This window comes from Lynx rufus, unplaced genomic scaffold (genome assembly GCF_022079265.1).
Source record: "Lynx rufus isolate CCGP_SWC_20201006 ecotype Redwood Valley unplaced genomic scaffold, mLynRuf1.p SCAF_7, whole genome shotgun sequence".
Classification (NCBI taxonomy): Eukaryota; Metazoa; Chordata; class Mammalia; order Carnivora; family Felidae; genus Lynx; species Lynx rufus.
Window position 1 is genome coordinate 42451584 of NW_025814889.1, and position 19169 is coordinate 42470752.

At 41.7% G+C, this 19169-nt stretch overlaps 1 protein-coding gene across 2 annotated transcripts in view; it reads right to left on the reverse strand.

Moving 5' to 3' along the window:
• The window catches only part of NECAP1 (NECAP endocytosis associated 1), a 43848-nt gene that overhangs the window by 845 nt on the left and 23834 nt on the right, over positions 1-19169 (reverse strand). Inside the window, exon 8 of one of the 2 annotated variants that reach the window (XM_047065429.1) lies at positions 1666-1746. The exons of the other annotated variant lie outside the window; for it this stretch is intronic. Within the exon in view, the coding sequence (XP_046921385.1) occupies positions 1666-1746 (81 nt within the window). The remainder of the gene's footprint in view (positions 1-1665; positions 1747-19169) is intronic. 2 annotated transcript variants of the gene reach the window in all.

Consider the following 19169-nt stretch of genomic DNA (forward strand, 5'->3'; position numbering starts at 1 on the left):
TGTGACTGTTTTTTAACAAGTTAAGATAATTTAATAGAGTCACAAATTAGGAGATAAAGTCAGTGACAAATGTGACTTTTTCCAAAGGACAAGAGGAAAGCATTCCAAAAACTGAATCCTTCAGGTAGAATCTTCTGAGATGTGCTCTTGAAAGCTCACTCCCTAGATTCAGCTCTCCCCAAAGGATCCTCCTTCTTTTAATCTCCTGCACCAAACTCCTCCATCTCCTGCATAACACACACACACACACACACACACACACACACACACACACACACACTTACTTCTATCTTTCCATATCAAGGTACATTGAAAACCATTCATTCACACTAATAACCTCTAATTCCAATCCAACGCTAAGGAGTTCATTCTAGTTTTCTCCCTTCCATATTTCTAACTCCCTTCTGTTACAGTAAGAAACCGGCTTCCATTGTCTTTTACTTACTTACTTACTTACTTATTTTAGTTATTTGAGTAATAAACACGTTTAGTCAATTTTCTATCTTTGCCATTCCCTCCTCTAAGATGCTCTTCTCTTCCTGACGGGGCTCTGACTTGCCAATCCAGGCCAACATTACTACCGGGGCCTTTAACCTGCTTGGGTGTTCTTGCACAGAGCCAGCCAACCCCCACGGACCTCATCCTCAACTTGCTCAGGTCTGACCCCACGCCGGGCCATCCTCCATAGGAAATCCCTCCTCACTCTGCCTAGACTCTGACTTCTGATGCCGGCTCCCTAACACCCACCTGGAACCCATCCTTACCCTACTCAGGTTCTAAAACCCGACACGAGATCACCCTGACGTGTGGAAGCTCTCCTCGCCCTCCCTGGGCTCTGAGTCCCCACGCGGGGCTACGCTACCATGTGGACGGCTTCCTCATCCCGTTCGGCTTCTGAAACCCACACCGGGTCTGCCACTTTCCTGACCCGTGCCGGGTCCCCCACCTCCCAGCAAGGACCATCCTGCTTGAGTTCCCTGCACCTGGCCTCCCCACCACATAGATGTCTTCTTCACCTTTCAGGCCCTGGCACTCCAGACCAGGCTGCTTCTGACACCCTACACCAGGCCGTTGCCACATGTGGACACTCTCCTCAGGATGCAAAGGGTCTGATGCCCGAAACACTTTCCAATCCCTGCAGGGATGTTCTCCTCACTCTTTCGGGCTCCAGCACCACCATCAAGCCAACCCCCCTGCAAAGTCACCCTTCTCACCCTGCCTGAGCTCTGACAACCTGCACCAGACCACTGTTGCTCTCCCACCCCACCCTACAACAGACACCTACCTTGTTCTGCTCTACCTAATGTTTCATTTAGGACTGAATTGTTTCGTAAGGAAAAGGAAAGGGTTTTGAAAAGAGGTAAGAGAGGGGAAGAGCTAATTCTTGCAAATTTTCTAGCAAATTACTAGACTCAACAAGTACTTGCACACTTGCCCGTGTGCGTGCCTACACCCTCCTCCCGAGAATAATCACCGATGATCAGAGCCTCAACAACGTAAGTTTGTAAAGATAAATAAATAAATGAATAAATAAATAAATAAATAAATATGTTCCCAAAGGTATCTCTGTTTCCCTGGGGTAAATCACATTATAACTGGATTATACTATATCACAAATAATCCCAAAACCTGAATGGCTTACAATGACATTTATGTCTCACTCACATCGCGGGTAGGCTTATGGTCTGCATAAGGTTGACTGTAACTGTGCTTGGCTCTTCTCTTAGTATTTTCTCATTCTGGAACCTAGGATCATAGAGCAGCTCTTTATAAGTTGAAACATACAGTAACACTCAAATCCTCTATTCAGCTAAGGGACACATTACATCCACTATGATTCCTTTGGCCAGTGGAAGTCACCTGGCCTTGATATGAAGAGGAAAATACACTCTACCTATGGGGAGACATGTCAAGGGCAGCAAAATTCCCACAGACTAAGTGGCTTAAATAACAATCTATTTCTCACAGTTCTGGAGGCTGGGAAGTCTAAGATCAAGGTGCCAGCAGATCAGATATCCGGTGAGGATCCCCCTTCCTAGTTCATAGATGGCCATCTTCTCACTATGTCCTCCCATGGCAGAAGAGGTGAGGGAGCTCCTTAGGGTCTCTTTTATAAAGACACTAATACCATTCATGAGAGTTCTACCCTCATGACCTTATCGCCTCCAAAATGCCCCATCTCCTAATACCATCACATCACGAATTAGGATTCAACGTATGAATTTTGAGGGGGGCCACATTCAGGCTATAGCACTCTTTACTTTTTTTAATTTTTTTAATGTTTATTTTTGAGAGAGAAAGAGAGGAGCAGGGGAGGGGCAGAGAGACGGGTAGAGGATCTGTGCTGACAGCAGAGCCCACATAGGGCTCGAACTCATGAACCATGAGAACATGACCTGAGCCAAAGTCAGACATTTAACCAACTGAGCCACCCAGGTACCCCTAGCACACTTTAAATAATTTAGCCAAGGGATCTCTAGAGCAGTGATCTCCAAAATGGGGCACAATACCCCCGCTGGTATTAAAAAAGGATCCTCTAGGGGCGCCTAGAGTCAGTTAAGTGTCCGACTTAGGCTCAGGTCATGATCTCGCAGTTTGTGAGTTCGAGCCCCGCATCAGGCTCTGTGCTGACAGCTCCAGAGCCCGGAGACTGCTTTGGATTCTGTGTCTCCTTCTCTCTCTCTGACCCTAACCTGCTTACACTCTGTCTCTTTCTTTCAAAAATAAAACAAAAACATTTAAAAAAAAACTTTTAAAAGGATCCTCTAGGGCACAGAAATAACATACTAGAACATCTATTTTTAGACATTTAAAATGTTAAGTAAAATAAGCTTTAAAATGTTAAGTAAAATAAGCTTTATTACTATCATATGAGTTTAGTGTTGGTTGCATGTCATGTTGGTACAGGATCTATCATGAGGAAAGAGTGGAGGTTCCACAACTTTCTTTTTTTATTTTTTTTCTAATGTTTATTTATTTTTGAGAGAGAGAGAGAGAGAGAGAGAGAGAGAGAGAGCATGTGAGCAGGCAAGGAGCAGACAAGGAGACACAGAATCCGAAGCAGGCTCCTGGCTCTGAGCTGTCAGCACAGAGCCTGACACAGGGCTTGAACTCACGAACTGTGAGATCATGACCTGAGCCAAACCGACTGAGCCACCCAGGTGCCCCAAGGTTCCACAACTCTTAAGAAGTTGATGTTGTACCTATACTTGTTCATTCATTCTCTGCATGTTGCATCATATTATAGTTTAAATATCTGTATAGTTAAGAAGTTGGCTGACCTTTGTACCCAGTTCCTGGAAGGTAACTTCTAAATCCTGAGAATTTCCTGAGTAATATGAATGTCTTTGTTATTCATGATGAGCCCTGACACTTTATGGTAATGAAGCCACTCTTTGTGAGCCCCTAGTTTGTGCTAACAAGATGACGCTAACAAGATAGGGACTGACCAAGTCAGAAAAAAGCCACGGGATTAGAGGGTTGAGGCTTTGAGCCATGAGATGCCAGTCCAGCCAGGGAAGAGACAGAGACTGAGCTCAGCCTCATGGCAAATGACACAACCAAGCATGCCTATGTAACAAATGCCGATAAAACTCTGAGCACCAAAGCTCAGGTGAGCTCCTCTGTCTGGCAATACTGTGTGTACTGTCACATATTAATGTGCCAGGAAGGTGACATATCCACAGGGACAATGAAAGCTTCACACCTGGGACCCTCCCAGATCTCACCCTACGCGTGTCTCCCTTTGGATAATTCTGATTTGTATCCTTTTGCTATAATAAAACTGTAAGTATAGCTGGCAGTCTTCTGAGTCCGGTGACTTATTCTAGCAAATTATCAAACCTGAGGGAGTCATGGGAATCCCCAAATTTGTAGGAGGTTGATAAGAAGTAAGGGAAGCCCGAGAAACCCCCAAACTTGTGACTGGTGTCTGAAATGAGAGCAGTCTTACACAGGACTATGCCCTTAATCTGTGAAATCTGGCCCAACCCCCGGCAGTTGGTATCATAAATCATTACAAGACCACAATATGATTAGTTTCATAAAACAAGACATTAGAATATTTGTGATTTTTTTTTTTAACAAGATGGGAAGTGACCATCTTGTTCACTTTGGCAAATGACTTAAAAGAATTGGGAAACTTACTTAATATTGCTATGCTTAAAAAAAAAAAAAAAAAAGACGTGTTCCAATTTTGCTCACTTTTTCAGTGCTATGTAATAGCTTCCGGTGGTATGCTAATTAGCAGATATCAAAGCATATGAGCACACACGTACATGCGCCCACACACACACACACACACACACACAATTAACCTGTGCTTTCAAGGTAAAGGTGATGTTTCAACAGTGAGAAGACGACTACCTCAAAAAAGGAACTGTGTTATGGACAGAGCGGATGGAAAATTGATAATTAGAAAAAAATTAGTTCCACCATGTTGTGATGTTTTTCCTTTTGCCAAAAATTATATAAGGACGTGGCTTAGACATCTTCCTTTTTGAAATCTTCAAAATCTGGTTTCAGTGGGTTTTGAACTCATTTATCAATGAATTTAAAATGAACACTGTCATTAGTCTGCAAGAACAACTGGATTAGTAACAGGAAAAAAGATATTTACTAGCTGGTTTTAACAGAAAGACTTATAAAGAGAATTGAAAAACAAGAATCACAACTTGTTAAGTACAGCTAATAATACACATCCCTTTTGAGCCATGCATCGTTATGAGGTATGTTTCACAGTTGATAGTTACTAAAAGAGCTGAAATAAACAAACTTATAACTAATCAGATACTTTGCTCTCATAACAAGTAACAATAAATTTAAAATCATTTGAAAATATTATTTACTTTGCCTTTACCACATCCTTAACTTTCATTTTTATTATAATATACATAATAGACTTGCTCAGGAGAGCATCAGTTATCTGTATAACCAACCATCTTAGTAGTTTAACACAACAACCATTAATTCAGCTCAAATTCCTGATTTGGGCAAATTGGGCTGGGCTCAGCTGCATAGTTCTGGTTTGAGTCAAGTGTGACCGATCTCAGCTCAGTCTATTCACATCTCAGCTCAGTCTATTCACGTATCTCTGGTCAGATACCAGATTGATAGGCACTTATCTAGGATGGCCCCGACTGAGACAGCTTATATCTGCTCTGTGTGGTCTCTCATCCTCCAGCCGACTAAGCAGGGTTCCAAGAGCAGCAAGAGAGCAAGTCCAATGCACATAATCCCTGCTTGCCTCACATCACGTAGTCTTTGCTTGGCCAAAGCATTGCACCATCAAGCCCAGAGCCAGTGCAAATGCTACAAGACAAAAACTATAAGAAGGTGTGGACAAATTAGAGTCACTGCTACATTCAGTCTCGTTCAGAGAGGTAAATAAATCTGGATCACAAGATGCAGTACCAATTCTCCTTGGGATTTCTCCTGGTTTGATGCTCACATAAGTGCTCTGGTTGAGACAATGATAGTGATAGATCCTAAAACATAAACCATCCTTTGTTCCAAGACAGCAAAGAAAGAGACTCAGAAATACTCCTGACACATGGTACTAAGGACACTAATGATCAAAAGGGGTGTCAAAAAGAAGGCTGACTGAGAGACGCCTCATTTAAATACAAAGAAATATACCAAAAAGGCGTGGGATGTGATCAATGAATGCAGACTAGAGGTCCCTGTCTGAGGGGCCATCATAACCTGGAGCTGGGGAAGGACAACACACACGAAAAGCAGACAATTAATACACCAACCACTTTTTAAAAATGGAAGCCCACAAAGTATGGCAGGAAAACAAACACACATCAACAGTTTTACATGTGACTAGCAACTGATAGGCCCTCAAAGTGACATTTTAATTACAAGATCAGATAATCGATGACTGGAAAGCACTGATGTGCACTGAAAAGAACTAAGAAAGCCTGGACTGCCATATTTTTCTTCTTCTGACCCTACCTTTAAAAAGAGGGATAAGGGGCGCCTGGGTGGCTCAGTCGGTTAAGCGTCCGACTTCAACTCAGGTCACAATCTCGCGGTCCGTGAGTTCGAGCCCCGCGTCGGGCTCTGGGCTGATGGCTCAGAGCCTGGAGCCTGCTTCAGATTCTGTGTCTCCCTCTCTCTCTGCCCCTCCCCTGTTCACGTTCTGTCTCTCTCTGTCTCAAAAATAAATAAACGTTAAAAAAAATTTTTTTAATAAAAAATAAATAAATAAATAAATAAATAAATAAAAAGAGGGATAAGTTAATATCAGTTTTGGGAAAAATAAACCTGTTGGTTTTCCATTGCAGGTTTATGATACTTCCATCGAAGCTACACAAAGTGTAACAATCAAGAGTCCTAAGGCTCCTAAATATGGACGCTTATTTAAAATAATAAGGCTCCTATGAATTCATAGGACACCACAGCCATATAAAAGCAATCCTTGCACTGGTGCGAACCTATAAAGAAGTTCGTAGCACCAATCACTCTAAAGACCATCTTCATGCTTGCCTTTCCTGGCAAGGTTATTGCTTATTTAGTTATTTGTTGTTATGACTCAACCTGGGTTTCCTCTCCTTAAAAGCGACCAGTCCTGCTATTAGTCATCAGCAGTGAAAAAGAATGCCAATAATGGTTAAGGCATTTGAACTTACCACGCCCTGTGCTGCGATGAATATATTGCTTTTCTCATTTCAATATTCAAAATAATCCTGAAAAATATGCATTGTTACTCCCCATTTGACCAATGAGAAAACTGAGAGTTTGACAAGTTATTAAACTGGCCACGGAGCCAACAAAATTAGACTTTTAATTAATTTGAATCCAGGCCTAATTCCCAAATTTGTATTCTAAAAGGTTATCTTTCGGAGTGGCTTCAACATGGTGGAGGAGTAGGGGGCACCAAAGTTCTCTTGTCCCTCAAACAGCACAGAAACATCTCTAGGGGCCCACGGGGACAACTTGGTGGGCCATCGGCGCTCAATTGCAAACTGGGAGAGATACAACGGGTGGCGAAGGCACAGAGGGGAGAGATCCCCTTCTGTGGAGAGAGAAAAGGAAGAGAAGGAGAGGCTGTAGAAGTGTAGGATTGTATGTGGACAAGAGAAACACTACGGACTGGAGAATGGAAAAAATGGAGAAAGCACCAATTTCTAACACGATCCAGGATTGTGGGTCTTTCTCCCGACTGGGGCGGGCTGCCCTGCACTGGCACCTCGCAGGGAGGAGAGCCAGCCCTGGGCTGGGTAGTGTGCTCAGAGGCACAGTCAGAGAGCAGTCCCCTCCCTTGAGTGCGGAAGAAGGTACATAGCCACTCTAAGGGCGCAAAACCCCGCAGCACCCACCAGCCGGAGGCCTTTTGTCAGCTGGCTGGGCAGAGTGGCTCCGGCTCTACCCCAGAACCCCGGGCACACAGAGCAGGATCCTTTAAGACATCAGGGTTTGAATCCCAGCTGACCGCCAGAGAGGCACGGGAGACTTAGAGCAGGACAAACCTGTCCCACTCACTCCCATGCAGAACTGTGAGGATGGCCTGAACAGAGTGGTCTGGGACACCCGGTCCATGGAGGAGAGACTGGGGTGTCGCCATTTTTCTCCCTATCACCAACAAGGTGGGGCTTCAGGGAACAGGACAATGGGCCCACAGTGGAGGCAGGACCTGCCTACACCAAACCACACCCCTCCCTGCCTGGTAACTGCGTATCTAGGAGCCAGACTGACACTGACCAAACCAGACAGCCCCTCCTCCAGACCACTGGCTCCAAGGCACCATCAGACATCAGTCCAACGATTTTGCATTTTCTGATTTGATTCTTGGTCTATATCTATCTATATACCTATATATATTAATACATATTGTATATTTATACATAATAAAAATATGTAATAATATATATTATATATAATATATATATATATTATTATATATATGTTTTTTTCTTCCTTTTCTTCCTCTTATTTCTTCCCTTCTCTATTCTGGTTGTTGGTTTGTTTAAGCAGACATTTTTAATCTATTCTTTTTACACCTCTTCCGTATCTCCTTTATTTTTTTTCCTCTCTCTCTCTCTGTATTAAGCTATATAGTTTCTCTGATTCTCTGCCTGGTCTTTTTTTTTCTTTTCTTCTTCCCCGCCTCTGTCATTTCTCTTTGTATGGGATAAGGCTTCTTCCAGCACCGTTGCCTTTTAAAATTTTTTCTAGGGTTACTTCAATGAACAAATCAAAGCATACCTGGTGGAGGGTCCCAACCACCACTACAAGTTGGGAGATAAAGCAACCAAAGTCACAACAATGGACAACGCACAACACACTCTGAAAACACCTCCTGAAGAGCCAGGCCCTATACAGTGTATGATCCCTTTTTAATATATCAGTGCTCACAGCTGCAGGACACATAACAAGCTATTAAAACATGTAAAAGATGGAAAACTAGCCAAAATGATGAAATGGAAGAATTCTCCTCAAGAGAAATTCCAGGAAGAAATGACAGCTAGAGAACTACTTAAAACAAATATAAACAATATAATTGAGCAAGAATTTATAAAAATGGTCATAAGATTCATCACTGGGCTTGAATAAAGCATAGAAGACAGAAGAGAATCTATTGCTGCAGAGATCAAGGAACTAAGAAATAATCATGACAAATTAAGAAATGGTGTAAATGATGTACAAAATAAACTAGACGCAGTGACAGCAAGGATGGAGAAGCAGAAGGGAGACTAAGTGAAATAGAAGATAAAATTAAGGAAAATTATGAAGCCAAGAAAAAGACAGATAAGAAAAAACTAGATCACAAGGAGAGAATTAGAGAACTAAGTGACTGAATGAAACATAATAATATCCATACACAGGAGTTCAAGAAGGAGAGACAGAAAGGGGCAGAAGGTTTACTTGAACAAATTATAGCTGAGAACTTCCCTAATTTAGGGAAGGAAGTAGACATCCAGGAGGCTCAGAGAACTCCCTTAAGATTTAACAAGAATAGGTTTTCTCCACAGCATATCAGAGTGAAACTAGCAAAATTCAAAGATAGAGAATTCTGAAAGCAGCTACGGACAAACCAGCCTTAACCTACAAGGGTAGACACATATGGGTAGTAGCAGACCTGTCCACTGAAACTTGGCAGGTCAGAAGGGAGTGGCAGGAAATATTCAATGTGCTGAATAGGAAAAATATGCAGCCAAGAATCCTTTATCCTGCAAGGTTAACTGCAAGGTTATCCTGTCATTCAGAATAGAAGGAGAAATAAAGGCTTTCCCAAACAAATAAAAACTGGAGTTCATGACCACTAAACCAGCCCTGAAAGTGATCCTAAAGGGGACTCTGTGAATGGAATGTTGCCAAGACTACAAAGGACCAGAGACATCACCACAAGCATGAAATTTACAGATAACACAATGACACTAAATCGATATCCTTCAATAATAACTCTGAATGTAAATGGACTAAATGCCCCAGTCAAAAGACATAGGGTATCAGAATGGATTAAAAAAAAAAAAAAAAAAAAAAAAAAAAGATCCATCTATATGTTGTGTACAAGAGATTCACTTTAGACCTGAGGACACCTTCAGATTGAAAGTAAGGGGACAGAGAACAATCTTGCATGCTACTGGAAATTAAAAGAAAGCTGGAGTAGCCATACTTATATCAGACAAACTAGACTTTAAACTAAAGGCTGTAACAAGAGATGAAGAAGGGCATTATATCGTAATCACAGGGTCTATCCATCAAGAAGAGCTAACAATTGTAAATGTTTATGCCCCCAACTGGAGATAACCCAAATATATAAATCAGTTAATCACAAATATAAGCAATCTTATCGATAAGAATACGGTAACTGCAGGGGGCTTTAATACTCCACTTACAACAATGGACAGATCATGTAGGCAAAAATCAATAAAGAAACAATGACCTTGAGTGATACACTGGACCAGATGGACTTGACAGATATATTCAGAACTTTTCATCCAAAAGTAGCAGAATACACATTCTTCTCAAGTGCACATGGACCATTCTCCCAAGATAGATCACATACTGGGTCACAAAACAGCCTTCAATAAATACAAAAGAATTCAGATCATACCATGCATATTTTCAGATCACAACACTGTGAAACGAAATCAACCACAAGAAAAAATTTGGAAAGCCTCCAAATGCACGGATGTTAAAGAACATCGTACTAAAGAATGAATGGGTCATCCAGGCAATTAAAGAAGAAATTTAAAAAAATATGGAAGCAAATGAAAACATGACAATCCAAACTTTCAAATGCAGCAAAGGCAGTCATAAGAGGAAAATACATTGCAATCCAGGTCTACCTCAAGACACACACAAAAAAAACCCAAATACAAAACCTAATCTCACACCTAAAGGAGCTAGAAGCAGAAAGCAAAGAAACCCCAAAGCCAGCAGAAGAAGAGAAATAATAAGATTAGAGCAGAAATAAATAATGTAGAATATAAAAAACGGCAGAACAGATCAATGGATCCCAGAGCTGGTTTTTTGAAAGAATAAACAAAACTGATAAACCCCTAGCCAGACTTCTCAAAAAGAGAAGGGAGAGAACCCAAAAAAGATAAAATCACAAATGAAAGAGGAGAGATCACAACCAACACCACAGAAATACAAACAATTATTAGAGAATACTGTGAAAAATGATATGTCAACACACTGGACAACCTGTAAGAAATGAACAAATTCCTAGATACCCACATACTACCAAAACTCAAATGGGAAGAAATAGAAAATTTGAACAGGCCCATAACCAGCAAAGAAAATTGAATCAGTTATCAGAAATCTCCCAACAAATGAGTCCTGGACCAGACGGCTTCCTAAGGGAATTCTACCAGACATTTAAAGCAGAGTTAATACCTATCCTTCTCAAGCCATTCCAAAAAACAGAAATAGAAGGAAAGCTTCTGGACTCATTCTATGAAACCAGCATTACCTTGATTCCCAAACCAATGAGAGAACCCACTAAAAAGGAGAATTACAGGCCAATATTCCTGATGAACATGGAACCAAAAATTCTCAACAAGATACTAGCAAATCTAATTCAACAGTATATTAAAAGAATTATTCACCATGATCAGGTGGAATTCATTCTTGGGCTGCAGGGCTGGTTCAACACTTTCAATCAATACATCACATTAGTAGAAAAAAGGATAAGAACCATATGATCCTGTCAACAGATGCAGAGAAAGCATTTGACAAAACGCATCCTTTCTTAATAAAAACCCTCAAGAAAGTCAGGATAGAAGGAACATACCTTAACATCAGAAAAGCCATATATGAAAAGCCCGCCGCTAATATCATCCTCAATGGGGAAAAACTGAGAGCTTTCCCCCTAAGATCAGGAACACGACAGGGATGTCCACTCTCACCATTGTTGTTTAACATAGTGTTGGAAGTCCTAGCCTCAACAATCAGAAAACAAAATGGCATCCAAATTGGCAAAAAAGAAGTCAAACTTTCACTTTTTACAGATGGCATGACACTTTACATGGAAAACCCAAAAGACTCCACCAAAAAACTGCTGGAACTGATATATGAATTCAGCAAAGTCACAGGATACAAAATCAATGTACAGAAATCAGTTGCATTTCTATACGCCAATAACGAAGCAACAGAAAGAGAAATCAAGAAGTTGGTCCCATTTACAATTGCACCAGAACCATAAAATACCTAGGAATAAACCTAACCAAAGATGTAAAAGATCTGTATGCTGAAAACTATAGAAAAGTTACGAAAGAAATTGAGGAAGACACACAGAAATGGAAAAACATTCCATGCTCATGGATTGGAAGAACAAATATTGTTAAAATGTCAATATTACCCAAAGCAATCTACACATTCAGTGCAATCCCAATCAAAATTGCCCCAGCATTCTTCTCAGAGCTAGAACAAACAATCCTAAAATTTGTATGGAACCACAAAAGACCCTGAATAGCCAAAGTAATGTTGAAAAAGAAAACCAAAGCAGGAGGCATCAAAATCCCGGACTTTAGTCTCTACTACAAAGCTACAATCATCAAGACAGTATGGTATTGGCACAAAAACAGACATAGACCAATGGAATAGAATAGAGAACCCAGAATTGTACCCATGAATGTAAGGCCAACTCATCTTTGACAGAGCAGGAAAGAGTATCCAACAGAAAAAAGACAGTCTCTTTAGCAAATGGTGCTGGGAGAACTGGACAGCAACATGCAAAAGAATGAAACTGGACCATTTTCTTACACCATACACAAAAATGAACTCAAAATGGATAAAAGACTAAATGTGAGACAGGAAACCATCAAAACTCTAGAGGAGAAAACAGGCAACAACTTCTTTGACCTCAGCCACAGCAACTTCTTACTCCACACATCTCTGAAGGCAAAGGAAAAAAAAAGCAAAAATAAATTATTGGGACCTCATCAAGATAAAAATCTTCTGCACTGCAAAGGAAACAATCAACAAAACTAAAGAGCAACTAAAGGAATGAGAGAAGATATTTGCAAATGGCATATCAGATAAAGGGTTAGTATTCAAAATCTATACAGAACTTACCAAACTCAACACCCGAAAAACAAGTAATCCAGTGAAGAAATGGGCAGAAGACATGAATAGACACTTATCCAAAGGAGATATCCAGATGACAAATAGACACATGAAAAGACGCTCAACATCACTCACCATCAGGGAAATATAAGTCAAAACCACATTAAGATATCACCTCACACCCGTCAGAGCAGCTAAAATTAACAGCTCAGGAAACAACAGATGCTGGCGAGGATGTGGAGAAAAGGGAACCCTCTTGCACTGTTGGTGGGAATGCAAACTGGTGCAGCCAGAAAAGTGTGGAGGCTCTGCAAAAAATTAAAAATAGAACTACCCTACGACCCAGCAATAGCACTACTAGGAAATTATCCAAAGGACACAGGAGTGCTGATTCATAGGGGCACATGTACCCCAATGTTTACAGCAGTGCTATCAACGATAGCCAAATTATGGAAAGAGCCCAAATGTCCATCAACTGATGAATGGATAATGAAAATGTGGTTTATATATATAATGGAATACTACTTGGCAATGAGAAAAAATGAAATCTTGCCATTTGCAACAACGCGGATGGAACTCGAGGGCATTATGCTAAGTGAAATAAGTCAGAAAAAGACAGATATCATATGTTTTCACTCATACATGGAATTTGAGACTTAACAGAGGACCATGAGGGAAGGTAAAGGGAAAAAAATAGTTTCAAACAGAGAGGGAGGCAAACAAACCATAAGAGACTCTTAAATACAGAGAACAAACTGAGGGCTGATGGGGGGGGAGGTGCGGGGGAGAGGGGAAAATGGGTGATGGGCATTGAGGAGGGCACTTGTTGGGATGAGCACTGGGTGTTGTATGTAAGCAAGGAATCATGGGAATCTACTCCCAAAGTCAAGAGCACACTGTATACACTGTATGTTAGCTAACTTGACAAGAAATTATATTTTAAAAAATAAATACATATATAAAAATAAACTGCTACTTCTTGCAAATACATATGTACATACATATGTACATACATACACACATACATAAAAGGTTATCTTTCAAAGAGTGAGCTACTGAAGCAGATATTGGATAACTATCTTTCAAAGATGTTATGGATGTTTTCTATAAAACTGTCATTAAATCTCTTTCGAATCAAAAATTTTGATTCCTTGGAACCTATAAAAATATTAAGGATTTGGATTCTAAAAAGATGGAGTTTATGTGGTGGCTGGTGAGAAATGGAAAAAATGTGTGTCTCCCGTCCCCCTATTGCTGAATATTATTTTTGCAGAAGTCCCATGCAACTAAATATAGGTTGTGGCAACCTGCCAATGACTCAAAGATACTCCTCCTGCCAAGAAAATATCTCAGAATCAGCCCCTTAGAGTTTCCCCCTGAATAATTCCAGTCTGACCTTCAACCACCAAATGTGAAGCATACTCTTGGCAAAAAGCAGCTAACTTGGGGCACTGGGTGGCTCAGTGGGTTAAGCGTCCGACTCTTGATTTCAGCTCAGGTCACGATCTCACCGTTCATAGGATGGAGCCCCACGTCGAGCTCCTTGCTGACAGTGTGGAACCTGCTTGGGATCCTCTCTCTGTCCCTCCCCTGATCACACTCTCTCTCCTTCTCTCTCTCAAAAATAAATAAACTTAAAAAAAATTTTTTTAACCAGCTAACTTGCCAGTAAGTCGCTTATCTTACAGATTGAATTTATTGTGTACTTGTTTCTCACTAAATTTAAGGACTGTTAAAGACATCTCAAAACAATATCTGTACTTTTTTCTACATCATATTTCCATAGCAAATAATGATGAAATAACAACCTTGGAGCGCCTGGGTGGCTCAGTCGGTTAAGCATCCGACTTTGGCTCAGGTCATGATCTCACAGTCTGGGGGTTCAAGTCCCATATCAGCTGACAGCTCAGAGCCTGGAGCCTGCTTCAGATTCTGTATCTCCCTCTCTCTCTGTCCCTCCCCTGCTTGTGCACATGCGAGCACTTGCTCTCTCTCTCTCTCTCTCACAAAAATAAATACATAAACAGCAAAGACACATCTGATTAACATCACCAAGCTATGTCTAAGCTCCTGAGCATAGATTAATGTAATAAGTCACCTTTATTTGTACTTTTCTTCAGGCTTTATTGAGATAAAAATGGACATATAACTTTGTGTAAGTTTAAGGTGTACAATGTGATAATTTGATATATGGATATATTGTGAAATTATTACAACAGAGTTAGTAAATACCTCCATAACTTCATATAATTGCCCTTTCTTTTTTTGTAGTGAAAACATTTAAAATCCATTCTCTTAGCAAATTTCAATTATATAACACAGTATTTGACAATATTAGACTATACTCACAATGCTATACAGTAGATCTCCAGAACTTGTTAATCTTAGAGCTGGCAGTGTGCACCCTGTGACCAACATCTCTCTATTTCCCTTGGCTCCCGGCCCTGGCAACCATGATTCACTCTATGAGTTCAGTTTCTTTAGATTCCACATATAAATGAGATCATACAGTATCTGTCATTTTTTCCAGCTTTGTGGAGATACTATTGAAATATAAAAAATGTAAGTTTAAGATGTATACGGTAATGATTTGATACACATATATATTGGAAAATGAATACTACCATAGGGTTAGTTAACACATCCATCCCTTCACGTGACTGGTCTACACTCTTAACAACTGCCAGGTATATAACACAATAATGTTATTTGACACACAAGCTAAGGCAACAAAAGCAAAAATAAACAAGTGGGGCTGCAGCAAACTAAAAAGCTTCGACACAGCAAAGCACAGACCACCCATCAGTAATACCTCTCTCCGGGGCTTTAGATCAAAAAAGAAAAACCAGTAGTTAAGAACAAGAGGAATCTGGAATATCTTGTTCCATCAGATATAAAGGAACTGAATAATTATTTTTCACATCACCAAAACGGGTGACCCGTTGAGATTCCCAGCCTCGGTCCCCCCACAAAGATCAACAGCTATCCATGAACAAAAACTGCTCTAGGAGAGCTGTGAAGTCTACTTCAGAAACTTTAGCAACACGGTGGAACAAAAAACCTGAGAATAACCACACAGGAAGAGAACAAACAGCTTCATTTTGCCTGCACTTTCCCACCCTCCCACCCCGGACCACCCAAGGCAACACTGCTCAGCACCAAGAGGGTTCTTCCCAGCTGGAAAGAGTTCTCCTTACCAGGAAAGGGAAAATGGGGTGAATGATCAGCCTCCCTAGCCTTTCAGAGTGCTTCAAGAAGGTCTCACTTCAGTTTCAACCCACCCAGACTGGCAGAGCCGAGTTGCATAGCATCAGCTAGGAACAAGGAAGAAAAGCAGAAACTACCAACAGCAGCCACACATGGTCACAGGTCACATTTCACAGCTCGGCGACATGATCCGCAGAAAACCCAGATTGTGCCACTGCAAAAACTAACGACCGCGGCAGACTCCCTGTAGATTTCACCAGCGTTTGCCTCACAGATACTCACATTTGCTGACACCAGACATCTGAGTCCCTCCCCGTTCCAACACCTCTCCGTGCACACCACCCCCACCCCCCACCAGAGCCCCTGAACCACACCAGCAGTCAACCATGGCCTCTGCAGCTGTTCCAATACAAGATGCTAGCATGGACCCCAGAGGATTACCCCAAACGTCATGTGTGCACTGAAGTGTAGCTTCTCCAGCTATACACTTGCACGTGGCCAGCCTGATGCCTATCACTGGCCACCACTACCGTGCACACACCCAGAGGGGGAGACCATGCAACTAGAGGAGAATGCACCAACGGCCCAGGCTGTTGCCGGTGAGCCCAAAGCTGGCTTCCACCCTTGCGGCCTGCCCTGGTCCCCACTACTCCATGTGGCTGCAACTGGTCCTCGCTGCTTAACTGGCTCTCGCAGCTGGTCCCCACAGCCAAGTGTGTGCATACCACAAGCCCCAGCCACCACCACTGCCTGCCCTGGCCCAAACTGCTGGGGTCTCCAAAACAAGTGTCTAAAACGAGTGTCAATGCCGTGGACCCCAACGGTCTGAGCCAAAGACACATCATGCCCCACCCCATCTATGGCACAACTACACATCCCAGCAGTTGGCACCCTGCACCACTAGAACTGGGGTCACAGCATGCTCTAGCATATGCCCACCCACAGACAAATGCCTTCCCTTAGGGAAGTTAGGCCATAGGTCTAGAAGAGGGGCTGTTTCTTCAAATATTCAGACAACTATACTAGGCTACAAGGATAATGAAGAATCAGGGAAATATGCAGGGAAGTACAGTAAACCTCTAGTAACTAGCCCCAAAGAAATGGTGATCTAGGAATTACCTGACAAAGAATTCAAACTAATTGTTCTAAAGATGCTCAGAGAGCTGTAAGAGAACTGAGAGAAACAATTTCATATAAGAAAAACAATACAAGAAAAAAGAAGTCCAACAGAGATCATAAGAAAAAATCAGAAATTTTGTAGCTGAAGAATTATCACTGAAGACATTCAACAGAAAGCTTCAACAGCAGCCTTAACCAAGTAGAACAAAGAATTTTGATCTAGAAGATAGATCAAATGAAATCTAGAGAGCAAAAAGAAAAAAGATGAAAAGAGAGGAATAAAGTCTACAAGACTTATAGGAAACCATTAAAACAAACACACATCATTGGAGTCCCAGGATACAAAAACCTCTTTAAAGAAATAATGCTCTTTAAAGAAATAATGGCTCTTTAAAGAAATAATGGCTAGGGGTGCCTGGGTGGCTCGGTCGGTTGAGTGACCGACTTCGGCTCAGGTCATGATCTCATGGTTTGTGAGTTCAAGCCCCGCATCAGGCTCTGTGCTGACGGCTCAGAGCCTGGAGCCTGCTTCTGATTCTGTGTCTCCCTCTCTCTCTGCCCCTCCCCCACTCATGCTCTGTCTCTCTCTCTCTCTGTCTCAGAAATAAACATTAAAAAAAAAAAGAAAAGAAAAGAAAAGAAATAATAGCTAAACATATCCCAAACCTAGAGAGAGATTTGGACATTCAAATTCATAAAGGAAGACATCACCACAAAAATGCAATTCAAAATGATCTTCTGCAAAGAAGAACAAAGGTAGAGGTATCACAATTCCAGATTTCAAGATGTACTACAAAGCTGTAGTCATCAAAACAGTAGGGTACTGGGGTGCCTGGATGGCTCAGTCAGTTAAGCGTCTGACTTTGGCTCAGGTCATGATCTCACAGTTCAAGAGTTCGAGCTCCACATCCAGCTCTGTGCTGACAGCTCAGAACCTGGAGCCTGTTTTGGATTCTGTGTCTCCCTCCCTCTCTGCCCCTCCCCTGCTCGTGCTCTGTCTCTCTCTCTCTCAAAAAAAGTAAATAATAAACATCTTAAAAATTAAAAAAAAAAAGGAAAAGAAAAGCACAGAGAAGAAATATGCAGTCTTCTCTGTGGCACTTAAAAAAAAAAGAAAGAAAGAAAGAAACAGTACGGTACTGGCACAAAAACAGACACGTAGATCAATGATATGAAATAGAGCGCCCAGAAATAAACTCTAACTTATATGGTCCATTACTTTATGACAAAGAAAGCCATGGATATACAGTGGGTAAAAGACCATCTCTTCAACAAATGGTGCTAGGAAAACTGGACAACTACATGTAAAAGAATGAAACTGGACCACTCTTACACCATACACAAAAATAAACTCAGGTTAAAAACCTAAGTGTGGGGGTGCAGGGGGCTCAGTTGGGTGAGTGTCAAGCTCTTGATGTCCACTCAGGTCATGACCCCAGGGCCCTGGGATTGAGCCCCCATGTCAGGCTCTGTGCTGAGCAGGGAGCCTGTTTGAGATTCTCTCTCTTTCTCCCTCTGCCCCTCTCCCTGGTTTGTGCTCTCTCTTTACAAGTAAAAATAAAAGGGGGGCACCTGGGTGGCTCAGTTGGTTAAGCATCTGACTGTGGCTCAGGTCATGATCTCACGATTCGTGAGTTCGAGCCCCACATGGGGCTCTGTGCTGACAGCTCAGAGCCTGGAGCCTGCTTTGGATTCTGTCTCCCTCTCTCTCTGCCCTTCCCCCACTTGTGCTCTCGCTCTTGCTCCTCTCTCTCTCTCTCTCTCTCTCTCAAAAATAACCAACCAGTAAAAAAAAAAAAAAAAAAAAAAAAAAGAAAGGTGTACCCGGGAGGTTCAGTCAGTTAAGCACCTGACTTTGGCTCAGGTCATGATCTCATGGTTCATGGGCTCGAGCCCCACGTCAGGCTCTGTGCTGATAGCTCAGAGCCTGGAACCTGCTTTGGATTCTGTGCCCCCCTCTCTCTCTGCCCCTCCCCTGCTCGCTCTCTGTCTCTGTCTGTCTCTCAAAAATAAACATTTTTTTTTAATTTTTAAAAAGTAAAAATAAAAAATAAATAGGGATGCCTGGGTGGCTCAGTTGGTTAAGCATCTGACTTCAGATCATGATCTCATGGTTTGTGGGTTCAAGCCCTGCATCGGGCTCTGTGCTGACAGCTCAGAGCCTGGAGCCTGCTTCAGATTCTGTGTCTTCCTCTCTCTCTGTTTCTCTCCTACTCTCTCTCTCGCTCTCTCTCAAAAATAAATAAACATTAAAAAATTGTTTTAATTTAAATAAAAACCTAAATATGAGACAGGAAACCATAAAATTCCCCACAAAAAAA